Below are 23,733 nucleotides of genomic sequence, written 5' to 3'. Positions count from 1 at the left end.
ACCTATTTATTCATGAGAGACACGGAGGCAGAGACACAGGCAGAGGGAGAAGCAGGCTCCATGTGGGGAGCCCGATGTGGGACTCTATCCCGGGATTTCAGAATCATGCCCTGGGCAGAAGGCAGGTGCTAAACCACTGAGCCACGCAGGCATCCCTCAGTTCAAATATTCTAATATGGAAATATGAGAGGAATATGGTAGCCAGATAACCAATACTAGGAGCTTCCTGGTAGATCCTCTAACATCATATTGTGACTAGCTTTAATCAGAACTGACATCAACAAAGCTAGATACACTTATGAACCAGTGGTAATTCTCTACATTTTTAGCTAGTTATACTACTGCTATGGAAACTATGCAGTTACAGAGAAAGAATGTGGTTTCAAGAGCCAGATGCTTTGGGAAGGAATCCCAGTTCTACCTTTTAACCTAGTGGAGTTTTGTTGTTATTGTTGTTGTTGTTTTATGAGAAAAAGAGAGAAGAGAGGAAAAAAGCAAGCAAGCAAGCAAGGGAGGGGTGGACGGGCAGAGGGAGAAAGAGAGAATGCCAAGTAGACTCCATGCTAAGCACAGAGCCTGACATGGGGCTCAATCTCACAACCCTGAGATTGCAACCTGAGCTGAAATCAAGAGTCAGACACTTAACCAACCCAGCCACCCAGGTGCCCCAAACCTGGTGTTTTCCTACTAGTCAGTTGAACTGTTTAATATTTAGTTTGTCATTTAAAAATAGGATAAGTAATAATTTCTACTTCCTGTGGTAGTTGTGCAGGCCAAATGAAATAAAGTACATGAAAGTACTTCATAAAAGAACTTTACAAAAGGGAGTTGTTGTAATAGAGGAATAATACAAGTAACAGTAACAATAACAATACTATATTCTACAAAGCATTTCCAGAATGCAGTCCTGCTGTCATTGCAGTTTAGAAGATAACTGTGGCAGCTCCTTTGGAATCAAAGCACGAAGTATGGGAGATAAGCTTCATGCAATTCTGATATCAAATTGATGGTTGCAATCAATGTAAGTGATACACGGAGCTGTATATTTTGTAAGCAAAGCACTATCAGAATTATTTAAAATTGAGGAGAAATCTTGATTATCTGTTCCTCCTCTTTCTTCACTACTTCCTCCTCCTCCTCCCTCACCTCCTCCTTTTCCTTCTTCTTTTATCTTAATATTCGAGTCCTTAGTAACTCTGGTGATAAATGGATTGGAAATGCTGAGCCCACTAAACCAACATGCAAATGGGGGCACTAGGAGAAAATATGCTTGCAGTTATGAGTATGTTATTTTTGGAGGAGCTATATAGAAGAAGAGTCCTTATACCTAGGATTAAGTTCTGTTTTACAGGGTGGGAAATTATCTATCAAGCATAAAACGCTAGTTTACTCCTAATCCAGAAAAAAAAAAAAAGGAAAGTTAAAAATAATTATATGCTCCACTAGCAGAGATAGCACTAATTTCCCAGCCCTAATTAATCCCACAGGAACTCAGAACAGGTGGTCAGTGAGAAAATGCTTAGGAAATGCATCCTGGGCTGGTGTTCCAGAAGGAAGAAGTATTGTTAACATTGTTCATTTTTCTTCTAAAGCCTGAAGGCATGCAGATGAACAGCATTTAACCTAAATGCCTAGCAGGATCTTTTGTGTCTTTAGAAATCATGTTTTCAAGAGGCAACAATAAATGGAGGTAACAAATATGTTGGCATCAGGACTGTGGATCTGTCATTTGGGACTCTATCCTCTCTCTCCACTTTACTGTCTAGAAGCAAAGGCAGGAGAGAGGGTTAGCACCTTCTAACTAACTGTCTCATTACCAGAATGCATGGGGCTAAATTGTCTCACAGAAGAAAAGGGGCATTGATGCTGGTGGAGCCCCTCAAAGATGGTTCATATTCCAGCTCCCAAGAGTCAAAACAGAGCTGGCTTTGCCTTAAATGCAACACATCACATCCCACTCCTTGCTTTACCCAAGCCATCTTCTTAGGCTTAAGAACTTAGAGGACTGACCTGGTCTTTTCAAAGAAGTACAATCACACATTTTTATCTACCCAGCCCTGGAGAGACCAGGAGTGGAACTGAATTACATATCTACTGTGATGAGTTACAGTTTACACATTCCCCTTCTCCTTTTGCTTTACTTCTAGTTAGTGCTCAAGTGCTAGTTAAAAAAAAAAAAAAAAGGTTAAGTCTAGATATGAGTTTTGTCTGCCATGAATTGGGTACACTTACCTGTAATAAGCATGCCATGATTGGAATCATAGACCATAGAGTAAATCTGCATGTCTCCTGGTCCTCCATGGCTGTCATGGAAGACTTGTAAGAGTGAAAGAGTCTGTATATCCCACACTCTGAAAACCTGTGAGAATAAAGAACACAGTTCACCACTTTTACTCCTTAGTTCCCCACTCAAAGCTATGTAGGTGAAGCATTTTCAAAGTCTGCAGTATGCTCTTAAAAACTTGCAACAAGTATGATTTATGTGACAAGCATACATTTGCCAAACTCCAATTTGGTTCTTGTTTCAATTACTGTTTGTCAATATCAGAGAAAAATAGCAGCAGTGATTAAGTTTGCTTAAAGGAACTGGATTTTTCTATCATTACAGAGCAATGTAATATTTATTATTCTTTAAGAATTTGGAGGACTGATCACTACTTACAGTTCAAATAAAGCCACCTTTCTACACTACTGGATTGGAAATTAGATAGAAGACCTATTTGAAGTGGAAAGTTTCAAATTGCTCTTTTATGACTTAAGAAGACAAAACTTCGGGACATCTAAGTGGCTCAATTGGTTGAGCATCTAACTCTTGATTTTAGCTTGAGTCATGATCTCAGGGTTGTGAGATAGAGCTCTGCGTTGGGCTCCATGCTCAGTGTAGAGCCTGCTTGAGATTCTCTCTCCCTCTGCCCCTCCCCCACTAAAGCTCGTTCAATAAATAAATAAATAAATAAATAAATAAAATCTAAAAAAAAAGAAAAGAAAAGGAAGATGGAAAATCTTATTAAATGAGGTTTTTAAGAGCTTCCCCCTCCTCCTGCCCAGGGATGTAAGAATTATAGAAAAAAGTTTTTAGGGATGTATTAGATATAGTAAGAGTTGGGGAAATAGGTTATTTAAACTCTCCTTTGAGAAAGGAAAGAACTATGTAATTACTCAAGTAGCACTTGGCTTGATATAAGAGAATAGAAAGAACAATGAAGTACAAATACAGAAAAGTAGGTCAAGTTTACCCCTTTGTCACTTGAAATAACTAGTCTGTCTTAGTCTTCTTCATTATTCTGTTTTGTAAGCAAGTTATTGTGTGACTGAATTTCAGAATAGGTGTCATTTAATCAAGGTGGCATTTTTTTTAGTATGCATCCTTAAGTAATATTTTTACTTTATAATAGATATTATTAACCTATTAAATTGGAATATTTGTTGAGTAAATGAGTGATCATTGTAGAGCTAGATATAAAACTTTAAGTAGTTTTGTTAACAGGGAGATACTGACCTCTTATTTGAGACGCTTGTTATTGAGTTAAATGAGTTCAAAACCTCACTGTTGCAAAGACAGTTTGATTCTTATATGTAGGAGCAAAAGGATGTTTAAGTCATGTGATTTAGGGAACACTGGTAAGGAGTTTTGCCTCAAACGCAGATCCTCGGTAGGCCGGTATTACTCAGAACTTGCACATTTGGAAGTTACTTCCTTTGTTCTAGTAACAATGCAAATTTGGGTGAGTAGCTACAACATTGAACCTTATCAGTCTGTTGTATCACAGGGTAAACAAGTATAATGGACTATTTATGAATTTAGGTTCAGAGCCCAGAATGAGAGACAAGTAGAAGAACGTAAAAGTGGAATCTAGGATTGCCAAAGAAATTTACCTCTATTCAAATTGGTTCTGATTGTATTGCTTTATCTGAGATGCATTCACGGTTGGCAGGTTTTTTGCCATATATACATGCTCTGAATTGTGCTCGCTGGAAAGAGCAAGGGATGAGGTGGAAGAGAATTTGGGTTTCAGTTTTAGCACATCACTTAAATTCCCGAAGCCTCAGCTTTCTTGTTTCTAGAACAGACTTACAACACCAGCACTCTGTTCTTCACTCAAATGCTATGAGCATGTTGTAAACTCTGTAATGTTTCTATAGAATAATACTCCCGTTTTCTGTTTTCATATTCCTCTCTTCTTCAGTGTTGGTGCTTTAGGTATTTTGTGAGATTTTAGGGACAGGGTGACTGTTGGGCTGGCAGATCCTGCTGCACCTGTCCTCAGGGTTTTCTGCTACCCTCCCCCACGGGTCGTCTTTGTTACTGTCATACCAAACTGCTCCCCATTTCCAAAACCCTCCTTCTCATTCTGGTCTCTGTGCATGCCACATACTTCCTATCACCTACCACTCCCTTTCAACATCTCTCGCTGTGTGGTTACTTGCTACTCTTTCCTCCAATCTGTCAGAAAGAGAATTAAGGAGTCACAGTTCAATAAGTTTATGCCTTGATATGCCATTTCTTCTCAAAACACAGAGAAATAGTAAAGAATATATATAAAAAAAGAAAGCAAAAAGAAACAGCAAGTCTTCAAAGCAAGACACATACCTCTACAGATCCAAGCAAGAGACACATATGAAGCAATGAAGAGGCTGCATCAGAAGGGCGTGCCCTGGATCTGACCTGCAGGGGCAGTAGGAGAGCAGCCCCCAGGCAGACGGGAGCAGAGGTACCTCAGCGCTCCATGGCAGAGGCCTGCAGGAGCTCTCTAACCAGAACAGTGAGACTGAGTAGCTATTGCTTCACCTTCATCTGGAGGTACAGTGTTTAGAAAGGCTGTGAGGCTGTGAACCACTGAGAGAGGAGGACATTCCCTTCTGACCAGGATCTAAACCAGAACTACTCTGGCTCAGGAACCTGACCAGTTTGTAGACTGGAGCCCAAAGGGCCAGGTGGGGGGAACGTTACAGATATGGAAGAGTGAGCCTAGAGACATATGTAAAGGAAACTATAATTTTTAGAAAAACTTAAGGGAGGATATCTTTATGAACTTAAGAGTTGAAAAACATTTCTTCAGTAAACACAAAAAGCATGAGCCATAAAAGATTGGTAATTTAACTAAATTAGAGTTAAAAATGTCTGTTTTTAGCAGACAGTCACAAAGCCACAGTCACAAAGCCACAAAGGATAGAAGCAGGTCCAATGTTCATTGGCCAAGTTGGATAAATATGAACTAGAGCTATATGTAATAAGTGGATAAATCTCAAAATATAGTGCTGAGGGGAAGAAAGGAAATTTCAGTAGGATTTATTCATAGAGAACATAAACATGCAAAATAAGGCTACACATAGTTTAAAGACACCCAAATATGTACCAATGGTATAAAAACATAGTACTTGTTCTAAGTTGAAAAATCTAAAAACCCCTCTCCTTTAGACAACTTCCACTGGTCATCTTTCTAATTCAGATGTCTCACCTGTAGATGCTCATGATCCCTGTCTACATTAACAGCAATTAGCAGTTGTCATATTGCTATGACATAGCAATGACATAAGGCCACTAAGTGGCCTTCTCTACTAAACTATAACTCGCTTGAGGGAGGAACCATGGACTATTTGACTGTTTCCCCAGTGTCTTATGCCTTCTCTTTAGTTAGGTTGGTTATTTAGCTAGCTTTTGGTCTGCTTGCTTGCTTATTCTCTGTCTTGGTCCAGGACCTTGAAGGAGTTCACAGAGGTGCACTGCATAGACAGTCAGAACTTACACTGTAATAGGATAAATTAATTCATAAATGGGACAGGATCAGAAAACATCATTCATTGATTCTGTTTTTAGGTGGTCTTAATATGTTAGCTACTTTGGAGGAAAGGAGAGGAGGGACATTAATTAGGCTGTGCTAATTCTAGTCCTCTTCTCTACTCATTTCGTTCAGAGGTTAACAGTGTTGCTGTGGTATTAGTGCTTCAAAGCCTGAGAGACAGAATGTAGCCAGGTCAGGCCAGGAGGGGGTTAGGAAGGGCACAGTGTTTCAGAGAGAGAGTGAGTTGCTATAGAAAGAAAATTGGAGAGGACAGGTGGCTTCCACTAAAGGAGCCCTGGGATACACAAGAGTATTTATTAATCAAATATTAAATATTACGTATGTGTATAAAACTTAAATTACAAAAAAATTTCACCTTCTAGTAGCAGTAAAAATAATGATTTCCAAACAAATTGGGAATGCAGGAGTTAGGTGGAAGGATTTTTTTAAAAAAGATTTTTATTTATTTATGAGAGACACACAGAGGGAGGCAGAGACATAGGCAGAGGGAGAAGGGAGAAGCAGGCTTCCTGAAGGGAGCCTGATGTGGGACTTGATCCCAGGACCCTGGGATCACAACCCGGGTTAAAGGCAGATGCTCAGCCACTGAGCCACCCAGGTGCCCCAGAAGGGTTGTTTTATTAACATTGGGATAAATTCAACTGAAAGGCTGCAAGTCTTTAGGATAAAGTTACCATTCCCCAAACATCAAAGAGAAGGAAAATAGAAAGCCCTCCCCTGAAGCTTTTTTTGTGAGGAATAATTAATAAATAATGATGAAGTAAAAACGTTTGAAAACTTTACATGTCTATGTGCCAGGAGTGAGGATTGTTTTGATTTAACCAAGTTTCCTGACTTTTCTTGCAACCTCGATACCAACCGCTATTATCCAAATGTATTAATAAAGTCTCTTTTTGGGGGGGCCTGCGTGGCTCAGGCAGTTAAGCATCTGCCTTCAGCTCAGGTCATGATCTCAGGGCCCTGGGATTGAGTCCCACATCGGGCTCCCTGCTCAGCTGGGAGTCTGCTTCTCCCTCTGGCCCTCTCCTCCCTTCCACCGCAGTGCTGTCTCTCAAATAAATTATTTATAAAATCTTTTAAAAAAAATAAACAAAGGACTCTTTTTTTCCATTGGTGAGTATTATAGAGTGACCTAGAGCAAAATGTCTGATATGTAGGAGTTGGTTTGAGATACGTGAAAAAGGATTATAAAAAGGTGCAAAACTAACATGACACACACAATTCCTTATACAGCAAATAATTCTAGAACTCTGAGCTAGGTGCTACAGAAGCAAAAGATCAGTAGAACACTATTGCTGCTCTTGATCAGACCCTCATCTGGTCAGGAGAGTATATGCAACACAAGTAGTTATCACACATTGTAAGAGTTATTTGAATAGAAGTTTGAACACTAAAACTTACATTGGAAGAAATGTTTAGAATTGAAGTATCATAGAAGGAGGGACATGGGGCATTCAGCATTTTTGACTTGTCAAGGGAATCTGGGATTTTGCTGGTCTTCCTAATTTTACCCAACGACTACAAGAGGTTAATTAGATTTTAGACACCAAATGAATCAAATTAGGGCTACATGATTTTACACTGGAAGAGCCTGAAGATATCTGATATTATGACACTTTTGAGGGTTGACATAATATTATAGACAAATATTGTATTTGAAAAGGGGTATGTTTAACAGTGCAGTACAAATGGTAGGCATCCAACCTTACTTGTATAGGGAACTCACCGTAAAACTGCATTTTTTAAATTCTTACAAATAAGAAAAATTTTTTTGTCATGTGGAACTAAAAGTGTTAATTTCGTTATCTTGTTCTCACATTTTTTCCTGTGTGATAACTGGCAAACAGAAATGAAATGAAGACAGCCAGCATGCCTTTTAAAAATTAACTTTTTAATTACCAAGTTATTATATGTGCCTGGTGGAAAATTTCAAACGGTACCAAAGCCAAAGTCCCCTTTCCCACCTACCCCCTCCTTCTGGGCTCTCTTCTACTTCTTAGGTTAACTACTGTTGGTAGTACTGCCTCTGGAGGGAGACAAGCTCAGCTGAATCCTCTTTCACCACTTACTAGCTGTGTGACCTTGGGCAAATCACTTAACATCTCAGAGCGTTAGTTTTACATTTGAGGGAGATTATACCAAAACTTCTCTCACAGGATTGTCACAAACATTAAATGAGATCACAAATAGGGGCATCTGGGTGGCAAATTGGTCGAGCATCTGCTTTCGGCTCAGGTCATGATCCTGGGGTCCTGTGATCAAGTCCTGCATCAGGCTCCTAGCAGGGAACTTCTCCCTCTGCCTATGTCTCTGCCTCTTTCTCTGTGTCTCTCATGAATAAATAAATAAAATCTTTAAAATTAAATTAAAATTAATGAGATCACATATAGAAAGAGCTTATATCTATATGAGGGTGCATTTAACTACTTAAATTTACTTCATTTTTGCAGCCATTAGGCTGCATAGGATTCTGTTGTTTGAATACTCTGTAATTTATTCTAATTAGTCCCCAGTTGATGGAGTCAGATTTATTTCCTTTATTTTCATTTAGTAAAGTAATAGTGAAACTTCTGTATAGGTAATTTTGTATAGTAGTCTAAATATACCTGTTTGATAAATTCCTAGAATTTATGTCAAAGGGTATGAGCATTTTAAGTTTTGTTAGGTTGCCAAATCAACCTTACCTTTTGAGAAGATTACAATTTTGTGACTTCCTGATTTCAAGTTGCAAAAACAGCTTTCACAATTAGCTCTAGTTCTCTAGGAGAACTGAACTTGATGTTTTTATCATTACTAGATTTTGCCATCAAAGATTTTTAGCAGTTTTGCCTCATTTACTCAACTAGATTTTTAACTCCTTGTGGGTGGAGATTATATCAAAAGATGTTTAGGCACTGGGCAGGATACAATATGAAGCACTTAGCAGGGGCTCGTATATTGATTGATTTATATTAACGCTGCAGGAAGTCAAGATTCCTAGTAGGAGAGCTCTGAGATACAATCATTTTACCAGCCAAAGAACGATGGCAGGCTTTTTCAAGAATTATATTTACTAAGAGATGAAAATTAATGTCCATAGTATACCCAGGTAGTTAGCTTAGGTAGACTGTAGTGAATCTGTACATGTGTCCATGCAAATGTGTGTGTGTATTTGTGCAAGGGGTCTGAGGTTCCTGAAAGCTGATGGGAGTGTGGGTGGAGCAAAGAGGAAATAGTCTCAAGGGCAAAACTCAGAAACATCATGGCTCACCTAAGCAAATTCGCAATGACAGCAAAGTGTCCCAGATTATATAGAGAATGAGAGCCACAAATGAAAGGAAGCTTCACGTAGGGACTGGTGCCCCAATGTCTCTGTTGACACATCAGCTCCTATGGCTCGGAACAATTAACAGGGTCTTCTCTTAAAGATGGTCAGTGAGCTCCAGACCTGGGGCTCCAGACTGGAGGAAAACAAAGCCAAGACATAAGCAAAAAGCTTACTTTTTTGCTTCAGACTCTTCAAGTTGAGTATGACTCCCAAAGCATGTGCCATCACCTTGTTTCTCCTAGTTTGTACTTTTTCTTCATGGGTGGTCACTTACATTTTATTAGCTCAAGGTTCCTAACACATATCTTCCTCAGAAAATAGTCTAACAGTCACTCTGAGGAAAGATCTAAGACAAGTAACTCTTATTCTTGAGGATGTTACAAATCACAGCTAACCCAAAACTAGAATGTCCCAAGCAGCAAAGGAAGGACAGAGGGTGGCAAAATGCTGGGAGTAGTAAAATCAGGCTCTCAATCATGGATGCTCCCAGTTTTCCAAAATGTAAGAAAAACCAACTGGAATTTAAATCATATATAATAATACCATACAAAAAGAAAGCATAAATATAGAACTAAAGCCAGAAAATAGTTCTGATTTTTACAACTTAAAGGTAACACATTTTGGGATGCCTGGGTGGCTCAGTAGTTGAGTGTCTGCCTTTGGCTCAGGTCGAGATCCTGGGGTCTTGGGATTGAGTCCCACATCGGGCTCCCTGCAGGGAGCCTGCTTCTCCCCTTGCCTGTGTCTCTGCCTCTCTCTGTGTCTCTCTCTCTATGTCATGAATAAATAAATAAATAATCTTTTTTAAAAAGTAAAGGTAACATATTTTAAAGGGTCAGCTTTTCTTCCTCTCCCTAAGTCTATTTCAAGCACCCTCATTTCTTACTCACCAAAGAGAGACGAACTCCATTTTTCTCTTGGTGAAGGCTTCATGGAGGATGCGATATGTCACTGAGTTTTGAAGGATGACTAGAATAGCTGGGTTATAGGATGAGAATGATTGTAGACAATGGCAGGAAAGCATGGAGATTGTGGGGAAGAGTTGGGTGAAGTTCAGACTATCTGAAGACAAATAAGTAGCAACAAAACTAGAAAGGTATCTGCTTCCTGACCATGGAGAACCTTAAACACTAGAAAAGAGAATTTGAACTTTATTTATAAGGCAAGAGGTGCCTTTGCAGATATGTAAGAAGATACTGACAAGGTTGTAAATGGGTTAGAGGATGATTAACATGACAGTGTAATATTTGGGTGGTGGAGAGATGGGAGAGAAGTAGGAGGACCACGAGTGACTTCTAATGTGCCTCCTTCAAATGGGCGTCTGTCAGTGGGTCTGAACCAAGGTCCTAGTGTGGGAGGAAGAATGAAGTGCCGGATATGAGAAACGTTTCAGATGGGCCAATGGATGGTGTTGGGGAAGCAGAAGGTTTAAAAGTGACTTTGAAGTTGGTCGTGGTTCGGTGGAAAACATATATCATTAACAGCTGGAGGAAGATCAGAAGTCAGAAAAAGGAGATTTGAAGAGGAAAAGTAATTTGGTTTTAGAAAAGCAGAAATTTTGTAAACGATAAATAAGAACCAAAAGGTCTTTCAAGAAACATTGAAGATTGAGACATTGAGCATAAGAAGAAGAGAGATGCTGGCTGATGAAAGAAGGTTCTGGATGAGGCAGTATTCAACTAGGAAAACAACAGCAGGGATTCGATTCAGGAAGTAAGAGAAATGTTTGTTCTTGGGTGGGAGGAAAAGAAGGGAAAGTAGCAAAAAATACAGAAAAACACAGAAATCTTTTGAGGTTGGAGAAGATGGAAGTTAATGAAGTGACTTGACATTCTCAACTCAGTAGAAGACAAGGTAGCTTGTGGAGAGTGAGGAGTGGTGTCAGGGGTTCAGGGAGAGTAGAGATTGTGTTTAACTGTCATGTAGACTTGACAGGTACTCAGCATGAGATGAATATAAATGACTGAGTGGTAAACCGTAAAAGACTCCTAAATACAGAGAACAAACTGAGGGTTGTTGGAGGGGAGTGGATGGACTAAATCATAATGGGGATTAAGGTGGGGGGCATTTGTTGTGATGAGCATGGGTGTTATATGTAAGTGATGAATCACTAAATTCTCCTGAAACCAATACTACACTATACATTAACTAACTTGCATTTACATAAAAATAGAGAGATTGATCTATAAAAATAAGAAATAAATAAATAACTGAGTAGCATCAGAAACATGGATTTTTGGAAAGCCTTCTCCTATCCCATGCCACAGACCACACCCATAATCTACACCTGTGTGGCCACAAAGGAGATTCAGTACCAACGCAGATAGATCAACACAAGTCCCATCCCCACTATGGAGCGTGGAGAGCAATTGCCTTTCTGATAACTGCTGACGTTTACTGAGGACTGGTTACATACCAGGCACTGTGTTGTGTGCTCACTTGCTCCTCTCATTTCATCTTCACATCAGCCCTATGAGGAAGGTACTCTGATAGCCTCTTCTGTGATCTCAAGTAACTCAGCCAAGGTCGCCATTTGTCACTTTCAGAGTCAGACCTCATTTAGGTTTGCCTGATTGTAGAGGCCATTCTCTTAGCCACACTGCCTGGAAGCAGGACAGTAGCATCATCTTCACTTTGGATAATATCTTAGACACGGTCAGCAGTAGGATGGCATCCAGCCAACCTGCAGGCCAGGTTGGCAACCCCTCTGGTTTGCTCTGACGTTATTCGCCTGGCACCTGATTTCAAGGACATTACTTCTGGCTCCAAAGCACACTCCCAGCCTTGTCAAGCTTCCCCCTTTCTTAGGCTCCCTCATATCACTTCCAAAGTGAAAATTAAAAAAAAAAAAAAAAAAAAAGCAACTGTTAACCCATCTGCAATCTGTTAGAAGTCATCAAAGCACATATATTTCTCTCTTTGGCAGAAAGAAGAAAAATAACCTTTGCAATCTAGGCTCATGGTTGAGAAAGTTGCCAGCCATGGTTCCCATTGGTTTTATTAAGGAAATGAAAGGAAGTTTTTATTTCTTCCTGCATCTGTCAGTGTTCGTCAGCTCTTCGGGAGCAGCAGATGTGGCACGGTGGTTAACACTTAAGCTAGAAATACAATGTTAGCCATCGCAGAGGTAAAGAATATCCCGCTGAAATGTCTGCAGAATAAAAAATAAATTTATTAAAAAAAAAAAAAGAAATGTCTGTAGAACTTTCTGCAGGAAGAAGTTTTTGCAGACGGCAAGGTCTGCAGGAGGAAGGATGAAATTTGCTTTAAGTAGGCATGTGACTGGCTGGAATTTATTAAAACCTGAGGTGATGAAAGCTGTTTATGAAGAAATTTGAAGAAATGTTAGATGTGTAAAAACGTCTGTTATTTTCACTGTTATGAATGATGCTCCCACTACTAATGGTGATGACAGTTCAGCCAAAGCACGTATGTGCCTTGTTTGCTGTTCTTTCTGCCTCAATTGCTTGTTTCTCAGATCTTTGAGGGGCCGGCTCCTCTATCATTCAGGTTTGCACTTTCATGTTCCTCTCCTCAGAGGTGATCTTCAGTCACAGCACATGATGGTGTTTTCTATTCATTATAATACTTATCCTGCTGTCTTCCAGTTTAATTGCTACTTTGTCTCTTCCCCTCAAATGGAAACTTCCTGTGAAAAGAGGCTTATTGCCTCATTCAGCATTCCCTTTCTGGAACCCAGAGCAGCACCTGTCACATAGTAGATGCTCAAGAAATAAATGCTTTCGAATAAGTCATGAATGAGCTCATTTAATCTTTATAACAACCCTGTGGGCAAAACTACATTATACACATGGAGAAACCCCGTGGAAATATATTAAATAATTTGTCAAGTGGAGCTGCTGGGATGCTTGAATGAGCATCATGTTAATACACTCATTACATTTACAAGAAATTGGAAAGCTGATCTCTTGTGTCTGTTTACCTCTGGGCATGAGTGGCCTAAATGTTTGCTAGAAAGATATCTTTGTTTTCTCTAGTTTCTCTAGATGGGACTCCAGGTCTCAATTCATAACATGGTTTAATTTTAGTGCCTCAAAACCTTCACTGTCTTTCCAGTACCATTAAAATTTCTTTTTAATTTGATTACAATTAAAAATAGTTTCCTTACTACAAAAACAATGCTTATTTACTGTTAAAAATGGATAATAAAGGAAAGAAAAAAACACAAAACAGAAATTAAAAAAAAAATGTATCTACAATCATGCACCCAGGTAATCATGAACATCTTGTTAATCACCCCTGGCAATGTAGAATAGCCAAAGTTAGATTTTTAAATGGGTTAATTTTGGAGCACCTGAGTAGCTCAGCTGGTTAAGCATCCAACTCTTGATTTTGGCTCAGGTCATGATCTCCAGGTCGTAAGATAGAACCACACATTGGGGTTCTCACTCAATTATGAGTCTGCTTGAGATTCTCTCTCTCCATCTGCCCCTCTTCCTTGCTATCTCTCTTTTTCTTTCTCAAATAAATCTTCAAAAAATAAAATGGCTTAGTTTCTTACGTACTGTTTCACTATATTTCACATAATATATTACTTAGATATTTTCACATCATCGTTCATCTATAAGTCAATATGATATTTCTATTATGTAAAAGGATACATCATAACTTACTGATAGGGGGACAGGGAATTGAAGGAAGCGGGGTAGAAGGCACAAAATTCCAGGTATAAGATAAATAAGCACTGAGGATGTCATGGACAGCACGGTGACTGTAGCTGACAGACACTGCTGTGTGGTGTGGAGGGAAGTTGTGAAGAAATGAGAGTTCTCATCACAAGGAAAAAAATATTTTCTTTCTTTCTTCTCTTTCTTTCTCTTTTTTCCTTTCTTTCTTATGAGATGGATGTTCACTAAACTTCTTATGATTAGCATTTCACAATAAATGTAAGTCCATACCCTAAACTTGCACAGTATTGTATATCAATTATATCTCAATAACACTGGGAAATGAATATGTAAAATAACTTCCTGAATCAAAGCTTTATTTTTAGATTTTGAATTTCTCATTCTCCTTCCCATTCCTTTTTTCCTTCCTTCCTTCCTTCCTTTTTTCTTTTTTTCTTAAACCAGTGTAAGTAACTGTGCAATGAACATCCTTTTACATAGATCTTTGGGCACTTATCTGATTATTACATTAGAATCAATGCCTACAAGTTGTTTGCCAGTTATATCCCAAGAGCACGGTGTACACATCCCTCCTCTTTTTCTTCCTGATTTGTGAAAATTTTTGTTTGTGTGAGGATCTTATTCCAGTTTCTGTCATTTTTGCTGCATTTTTGCCTGTCTGCTATCTGTCTTTAACCTTTTAAATAATGTTTAGGGAGACTGTGTGGGGTTGGGACAGATGGGATTGGCTATGTTTCTATGTTTACCGCCAGGTAGCTATGTGACCTCACACAAGTCACTTAGGTCTCATATGCTTTTTTATATGCAAAACTTGATAATTATTTTATAGGGTTGTTAATAGCATCAAATGAGTTTGAATATGTACCACAGTGCCTGGTATTTGGTGAACATTTGATAAGTGGTAATTATTTTTAAAATATTTTATTTATTTATTTGAGAGAGAGAGAGAGCATACATGCACATATGTGCACACAGGTAGGGAAAGAAACAGAGGTGGAGAATCCAAATCACGCTTGGGACCCTGCTGATCAGGACCCTGAGATCATAATTTGAGCAGAAACCAAGAGTCATATGCTCAACAGACTGAGCTACCCAGGTGCCCCAATAAATGTTAATTATTATTATAATTCCCAGGAAGTTTGAATGTTTGGGTAGTCATATTAATTTTTTCTTTAGCCACAGGTATTATATTTAGCAGTTATCCTAAGGCTATATGAATATTCACCTGTATTTTCTTCTGGAAAATTCTAGAACTTCTATGTGTTTTTTTAGTATTTTACATTTACAATCTTTAGTATATATGGGATATATTTTGTGGTTTATTATGAAGTGATCATCTGATTACATATTTTTTCCTTATATGATTAATCACTTTTCCCAACATTTAATGAATGAACTATACTTACTCACAGATTCGGAGTGCTACTTTTATTATATACAAACTCCCATACACACATGAACTAATTTTTGCCTCTTCTCATGGATGTGACTAACTAGTTCTGCATCAACTACTGCTTTGTTTTATTTATTGCAGCTTTAGAATATGTGTTACTATCTGACAGGGGGAAAAAGGTCAGCTTATAATGATATTTTCCAAAGCTTCTAAGATATTCTTGTATATCAGTATTTTTACATGAACTCTAAACTTGGCAAACAGATGCTTAAATAACCATATATAGCATTAAAAATAGCTTAGAACCATAGTCCCGTGCAGAAACACAGCATATCCCTCTGTTCATGTTCTTAAATAAAAATACCTCAGGAAAACTCCATAGTTATCTTAATATTAATAATGAATATTGCATAGTAAGGTTATTTCTAGGTATTTCACTTTTTTTTGCTCTTTGAATGCTATCTCTTTGACCATTGTGGTTACTGCTCTTATGTACTGCTCTTACGTAGAAACGTATTTTTTAGAAATTGCTATTGTCACAAGCTTCCTTACTAACTTATCTGCTTTTAAAATTTCAAGCTGATTTTGTGTCAACTGTACTTCAATTTTAAAAATTTAAGCTGATTTTTAAAAATTTTTCAAGGATACAATCACATTATTTGCAAATATAATGATTTAATCTCTTAGTATCTAATATTTGTAACTCATTTTTTCTTATCTGAATTCATTGGTAGGACATTTAAAACACTGTTAATGACATCCACTATGCCAGATGCCTCACGCTCTCTGTCTTTGCAGAAAATGTCCTGTCTGCAATGGGAGGGTGGTATTGGCTCTCTTCCCAGTGCTGCCTTCCTTAACGCTTGTCTTCCAATGTGCTCTTTCATGCGCCCTCGTCAGCAGAAACGGAACAGGACCAAGCTCATCATTTCCTTCTCCACACTGACAATATTTTTCTCAGTGACTAGCAGCTATTTCAGTCAAAGACTGTATATGTTCTAGATTTTTCAATAGTTCATTTTAGGGAAAAAGTGGTTGGTTTCGTTTATGTTGTTTTCTGTTACCTTTGAAGAGGAAAGGCTGATGACGTGTTGATCTTTCTCATTCATCACTATCTCCATGATGCTGAACATGTGCCCTACTAGTTTCCCCACTGGCTTGGTGCTGATGTTGGGATGCCACAGCCGGAGCACCTTGTCATCTCCTGAAAAGGAGGACATGGGGGGATTATTCGTTTTCTCAGGGAGCAGCTGGTCAAAGTTTAGAGTTCCTTTCACTCCCTCATATCCTTATCACTCTTCTAATATCAAACTACAGCTTCTTCCAGGATGCCCTCTGTGATTATGAAGAGGCTAGCCTTGCTTTGGAGCCGCTTCCTCTTGTCAAGGCTGTTTGGGAATAATTGTATTTACACACACAAATGTGAATTTTTATAAATATTTTATGAGTCCATTTCTTGATTCAGTATTTCCCACTCATTCATGCATTAATGTATTATTTATACTTTATTTACTTCTCAAAGTATCTTAGACAGCTGTTCTTTTGTTTTCACACTCAGAGGAAGAGGAAAATTGCACATAATCTCTACCATTATAACAAATCAACTGTTTCCCTGTCTCCATCTTTCCTTCTAGCACGTACCCATAAGCATGTATAATTTACATGTAGTTACTGTCATAACACACATACTATTTTTTAATTGTTAAAATCATATGGGTACACAGTAAAATGTTTAAACAATATAGAAGGGTATAATTTTTGTCAAAAATGTCTTCTTTCCCCTCAGAATTCCTACTTCCACTCCCTATAGGTAATCGCTGTTAACTTCCCCCTTTTCCTCTTTCTTACAAATAAACTTTTTATTGTCAGAGTTAAAAAAAACACTTTTCCATTCATATTTAAATACTTCGAATATTTTCAGTAGGTATTTAGATTACCATTTCTCAACAACAACAAAATCACTATCACTAACTTTTATTTTTGATATACGCATTAAAATATATTATAAATGTTGCTAAAATACAAAATCATTGTTCTTAAAAGGTTTTTTTTTTTAAGATTTCATTTATTTATTTGACAGAGAGAGAGAGAGCACAAGTAGAGGGAGCAGCAGATGAAGAGGGAGAAGTAGATTCCCTGCTGAGCAGAGCCCAGACAGCGCTGGATCCCAGGACTCTGGAATTATGACCTGAACCAGTCAGATGCTTAACTGACTGAGCCACCCAGGTACCCCTTAGAAGGTATTTTTACCAAGAAATCGCAGCATGCTATTTTGAGCAGAGAGAGACAGATCAAACCAAAATTTTATAGAATGGGTTTGTCACTTTGTTGTCCTATGTGGAGATTGCAAGGCAAGTCCCTTTGGGTTTTATCCAGTTTTATTGAGATATAATTGATATACAACATTGTGTGAGTTTAAGGTGTGCAACATGATTATTTGATATAAGTGTAGTGCTCGCTTCAGCAAGCAGCACATACACTAAAATTGAAATGATACAAAGAAGATTAGCATGGCCCCTGCACGAGGAGGGTATAAGTATATATTGTGAGGTGATTACTACAGTAAGGTTAGGTAACACATGCATCACCTCAGGGTTATCTTTTTTCTTATCATGAGAACTTGTAATATTTGCTCTCTTCATAACTTTCAATTATAAATACTATGTGTACATTACATTCCCTAGAACTTGTCTTCTAACTAGAAATTTGTACCATTTTTAAAATACAAATTTTCAATATCCAATATAATTAAAATAATAAAATATAATTAATATACATGCCCACCATTTTTTTTGGAATTTTGGAGGACCACAGGCCCACACCTTCATAATTATCATTTTGGTTGCTACATCAAAATTTCCTACCATTTGTCTATCGATAAATGTTCTTGCTAATTCTAGTTTTTCACTTTATTTAGCAACACTGCAATAAATAGTTATTTGTGGGTTTTTTAATCTTTTGGACATACACACTGAGGATAAATTCTCATATTGTTAGATTGCTTCCTAAAATGGTCATACCTTTTTATTTCTCCTCTTTGAGTATTCCAATCCATTCTTTAAATTGTAACCTGACTGTACCTCCAAGAATATTTCAGACTGTCTTCATATTCTTTAAAACCAAGTGCCACTGCCTATGTGCCCCCTGTCCCTGGCATCTTTTATAATTATTCAATTTTCTGTACTACCCACTTAAAAGCAGAACTTCTTTTTTATTATGCTATCTCAAGTGTGTAACCCACAGTAGGAGTTTAGATATTTATTGAAAGTTCACAACTTGGGATGCTGAATCCTAGCTCAGAGGTTTAACTATCTAGTGGCACAATAGTGGGAAAACATGTACCCAAACAAAAACAAATCTTTGTTGAATGTTTACCTGACTCCTTAATAAAGGTCAGCTGTTTCATTCCAGAGATCCTCAGGGCCTGGAGTCTTAGTAGAAGCAGGCTGAAAAATCTCAGGGCATGTCTCTCTCTTACTTTCCACTTCTCTGACAATTGGTATGGATTGAATTGTTTCCCCAAAATTCGTATGTTGAAGCTCTGACCCCTAATGTGATTGTATTTGGAATGAGGCCTTTGGAAGATAATTAGAGTTAAATGAAGTTATGAGAGTTGTGCTCTAATGATGAGATTAGTGTACTTATAAGAAGAGACCAGAGAACTTGCTCACTCTCTCCCTGGGGGGATATAGTGAGAAAACAGCCATCTGCAGGCCCGCTAGAGAGCTCTCACTGGACACTGACCATGCTGGCACTTTGATCTTGGACTTCCAACCTCTAAAACTGTAAGAAAATAAATTTCTGTTATTTAAACCCTCCAGCCTGTGGTATTTTGTTATGGCAATCTAAGCTAACCAAGACAACCAAGATATTTTAAGAACTATTGTCAGTGAGTAAGTGGGATTTTTTTTTTTCTTTCTCTTTCTTTCTTTCTTTCTTTCTTTCTTTCTTTCTTTCTTTCTTTCTCTCTCTCAAGATATTTTCTTAAATTTAAAACTTCTATGTTATCCTTACTAACAAGAAGAAAAATATCTTGAGAAATTACTGTAGACTTGGCATTTTGCTAGATGTTGAAGGTACAAAACAATTCTAGATAGTGACCCTACTGAAAGTCTTTTTCAGAAGACCAAAACTTATACTATTCCAGACTTAGTTCCAGCATTTCCTTCCTAATGCTGTCCCTGATCACTGTCCCCAGCCTCAGGTGGGGTTAAGGCTTCTTCCCATTCTGAGAGTGTTTTCTTCAGATTTTGTTTATAGCCTGAACTCTATTCAATTATAGTTGTTTGCATAATTATCTGATTGCCCACTATCTGGTGAGCTTTATATTTCTTATCTACAGCAGTGATTGACAAATAGTAAGTGCTTAGTACATGTTTGTTAAGTAAATAAGTTGGCTAATAGAGTAACTCATGAAGTGCTTTAAAAATCCTTATTTTGGGAAAGTCTACCTTGATTTAAAACCTGGCTCTGTCACTCATTAGCCTTATGGCTTTAAGTAAGTGACCTCATCCCTCTGTGTTTGGGTTTCCTTATCTGTATATATGATGGGGATGACTGGAGCTCATGTCATACCCTTATTGTGAGATAAAATGGAGTCATCCATGGATAATCTGAGCAGTTCCTGGACCTCGAGCTGACTATTCCTACTCTGCTCTTCTTCTTCAAAGTCCCTGCCATTTGCAACACATTTTATAAAATGTCTGGGGGAGAGAGAGAGAGGAACTGATAAAAAAATGTGTGAAACATGGGTCCTGCTCTCATGCATTTGTAATCTAGTGGTAGCACTAAGACAAGCATAAAAGATACAGAGGGAAAGTAAGTAGTCACAGACAATATTTCAAATCTGAAGGTAGGACTTAATACTATACATGATATACTATGGTTTATAAGGAGTTAATTCCTTATTGCTTTGTTATTTTCCATTTATTTTAGTTTCTCTCTTTTGCTCTCTCTCTCTCTTTTTTTTAACCAGGATTTAGATAAGGCCACATATAAAGATAGGATTTTCTTTCCTTATCCCAGCTGGTGAGTCAGTGGATCCAAATGCCTCACTCTTGATGAGATGAGCTGGCTCAGTGCAGAGAGAAAAGCAAGGGTGAGAGAGACTGTGTGAACCAGATTACAGTGGTCCTGGGGGTCTGGGCGGGGCGGGGGGGGGGGCGCGGGGTGTCCCGGGGAAGAGCAACAGGCTGGGAACAAAGAGAAAAGACTGGAGCTCAGTTCTCCTAGCTCACTAGTCACATGATGAGTTGAGGCAAATATTCTCTTTCCTGGAGTCTCAATTTCCTTATCTGTAAAATTTTGATCTCCCAAGATTCCTTCCAACTCTAAAGTTTTATGATTGTGTGCTGTGGGGGGCGAGGTTACTCTGGAATTATAAAGGTCATGAGAGAAACTCCAGATTATCAGTTACATGATTCATACTGAAGAATTCTGATAATGCAGTATCTTGCCTGTATTTGCTTTCCATTGGCAATGACTGAGAGGTCTTACCTTACTCCAGTATGTTCAGAACCAGAGCTTCCAGCCCATGGGTGGTTGGCCAGATTGTCTCCTGAAATGGACCTTATCACTCCTGGAAGATGAAGTTAGGCTATCCCCAGAAGAAAACCTGTGACTTGCATGCCACAGGAAGAAGGATACAATAGAAGACTGCCACTTGAGAAATGCGGCAAAGAGTTTTGTCCAGTGTGCATTATGAAGGAAACCAGTTTTACAGAGGGTTCCTCTTGTCTGTGACCAGAGGTTGTCCAGTGCTCCTTATTTTCCATTGATAACAATGGAATCCTCATATAGTCTGGGTGGTGGCTTTTTGGAGCCAGAATGATCAGAAAGGGACGTGACACTAAGCTCTAAATACCTATAATATTTTATCTGTATTGTTAGTATTATGATTATGAATCTGTTGACTCATGCTCCATGTTTTATTGTAGCTGTGTATTGGCATGTCTTACTTGTACCATTAAATTTTTAATTCTTGAAGGTTAAAATACAACCTGATCTCTAAAATTCATGATACCTCATCTGTAGCAGTTGTGCAAAAAATATTTGTTGAATAAAACATTAACAGATGTATGCAGAGCTCCCAAGTCATCTTGGGTGGCAGAGAATTGTTTGTATACACTGGACCTTCCAAAGTACGGGTTTAACTCTTAAAATGCCCAATAGAGACAACTATGACTGAAAAACAAATTCTTGATGGTTACCAAAATAAGGCTCAGGAAATTTGCAATTTTGTTTTGTTTTGTTTTTGTAAGTACCTTGTCCTGGTTTGGCTTTTTCTACCCACCCTGCAAGAACTTCTGTGTTTTCAAGCTCATCAAATGTCCCTGCATATTTCACACATTCAACTACGCCTAACAAAGTTGCTTTCATAGTATATTTTGAGTCATCAGCTGGTACATACAGTACATTTAGCAATGGGCTTGGCTGAGTCACTAATCAACAAGAGTATTCTCCTGAGGAAAACGTGTTTTTAGTCACTGAAGAATTGCATTTTCTACTAATAGAGGCTCTGTAACTGTGACAATTTAATACTTTTTGCATCTTGAAAAAGTATTAGTTGCTTGTTAGTCATACTGCAAATGTTTTGTTTTGTAAGAGAGCTAGAAAAATAAAATTTCAAGCTGTAGCTGGCTAGCTTACACTATAATGACCACTGAGGTTGATGAGGGTCAAATATCTTAATCTATACACACTAAAATGGTTTGAGTCCCAGAACTTTACCATAGACATGTTTTTTTCTCAGAAATGATTAAAATGCTTACGATTACAAAATATATGGAAGCCAGTCAATTCTTATGTTTTGCATTATTAATGTGTGAGAACAAAGGGCTATTCAGAGGACTTGGTTGGGATTAATGTCACAACTTGTCTTCAGATTTTAGAAATCAGATGTCACTTTAACTGTGCCCTTTTGCTTTTTCAGAGGGTTTCCTGTGGAGGGTTTGAGTTGAAGGAAGATAGAAGGCCACTATTTTCACAGAACTGAAGACCTGCCCTGCTGGGGGCAGCATCCATTGCAATTCGATTCTAGGGCAGGTTTGCTGTTTCCTCTCTCACAACCACTATGCTCTTTCCCTCATTCCTGGAGCAACCCCACCTCCTCCTGAAGAGTGGTCCAGGCCTTTTCTCTCACAAGGAATAAGCCATGACAGTCATCAACTCCGCAAAGGGCAATGGGTATCAAGAAATTGTAATACAAGCACACCATTTCTTTTTCTGAAAAGATGTAATTTTAGTATTTGTTTCCTTATGTGTTTTAGACCTCAGTGTGGAGCTCTTTAAAAGATAATCTCAAATAGCACAGCTTACAGATGTGGATCCCTGTTCGTTCTTAGAACCATCACTACCAGACACCAGGAAACTTGCTCCCAGTCCAAGCCATGACTCCTACATACTACTCTGCAGACTTCTAACTCAAATGCCTTGCTTTCTTTCCTTGATGTCTTTACTTGAAATTTAGAAGTTTTTGGACTATTAATGCCTCATTTTTCTGAGTACACAAAGCTCTGACTATATATTGAGTAACATCTAATTGGCAAACGGGATTCCAAATTTTCCAAAAGATATTTTAATTTATCTCCCAAAGAACAGGAATTTCTTTAAACAACAAAATTGGGATACTTTAAGGTCAAGGGGGATCTTGAAATTTATGAGATCCAGGGCAGCCCGGGTGGTTCAGTGGTTTTAGCACTGCCTTCAGCCCAGGGTGTGATCCTGGAATCCCAGGATTGAGTCCCATGTCAGGCTCCCTGCAAGGAGCCTGCTTCTCCCTCTGCCTATGTCTCTGCCTCTCTCTGTGGGTCTCTCATGAATAAATAAATAAAATCTTAAAAAAAAAAAAGAAATGTATGAGATCCAACTTCTTCATTTTACTAGATAAGGAAAGTGAGCAACAAGAGAAATTACGTGACTGTTGAAAACCATACAGTTGATTAGTGGCCAGGCTGTGACTAAAGCCAAGTCTTCTAACTTTTAGCACATTGTTTTTACTTGTTTCGCTTTCCAGTAGATTACTATGTAATTTCTTAAAAATAATATTCCAACCATAAGCTGGCTTTAAGTAAGTGTTGTGGAAGGCCCAAAGCTGAACAAATTTCAATATGAACTTCAAATGCATACTTTACTGGAAAAATTTTTAGCTTTATGTCCTCAGGGGAGATTATCCAGGTGTGAAGTGAGAGTATAACTATTTTTACACAGTTGACCCTTGAACAACATGGGTTTGAACTACTTAGATCCACTTGTACACAAACTAATTTTTGATAAATACACTTCAGAACTGTAAATGTGTATTTTTCTCCCTTATGACTTTCTTAACATTTTCTTCTCTCTAGCTTACTTTACTATAAGAATATAGTGTATAACATATAGAATATATAAAATACGTTGTGTTAACATAATCAAGTTTATGTTATCTATGCTTCTCTCTCTGCCTATGTCTCTGCCTTTCTCTCTCTCTGTGTCTCTCATGAATAAATAAGATCTTTAAAAAAAAAAAAAAGCGGCAGTCTGGGTGACTCAGCAGTTTAGCGCAGTCTTCAGCCCAGGGTGTGATCCTGGAGTCCCGGTATC

The 23,733-nt window shown here is 38.2% G+C and overlaps 1 protein-coding gene and 1 pseudogene across 5 annotated transcripts in view; one reads left to right on the top strand and one right to left on the bottom strand.

The window, feature by feature from the left end:
* Positions 1 to 23,733, bottom strand: part of WDR64 (WD repeat domain 64) — a 143,016-nt gene that overhangs the window by 56,999 nt on the left and 62,284 nt on the right. For all 5 annotated transcript variants that reach the window (XR_007411944.1, XM_025430516.3, XM_035719396.2 and 2 more), the window contains 2 exons: positions 16,218 to 16,357; positions 2,233 to 2,359 (listed from right to left, as the gene is read on the bottom strand). Coding sequence is in view for 4 of the 5 variants with exons in the window: in XM_025430516.3 (XP_025286301.1) it covers positions 2,233 to 2,359; positions 16,218 to 16,357 (267 nt within the window). In the remaining variant the exon portion in view is untranslated. The remainder of the gene's footprint in view (positions 1 to 2,232; positions 2,360 to 16,217; positions 16,358 to 23,733) is intronic.
* Positions 17,605 to 17,718, top strand: LOC112649037 (U6 spliceosomal RNA; annotated as a pseudogene).

Source organism: Canis lupus, chromosome 7, assembly GCF_003254725.2.
Source record: "Canis lupus dingo isolate Sandy chromosome 7, ASM325472v2, whole genome shotgun sequence".
Lineage (NCBI taxonomy): Eukaryota > Metazoa > Chordata > Mammalia > Carnivora > Canidae > Canis > Canis lupus.
This window is presented reverse-complemented; position numbering and strand designations above follow the sequence as displayed.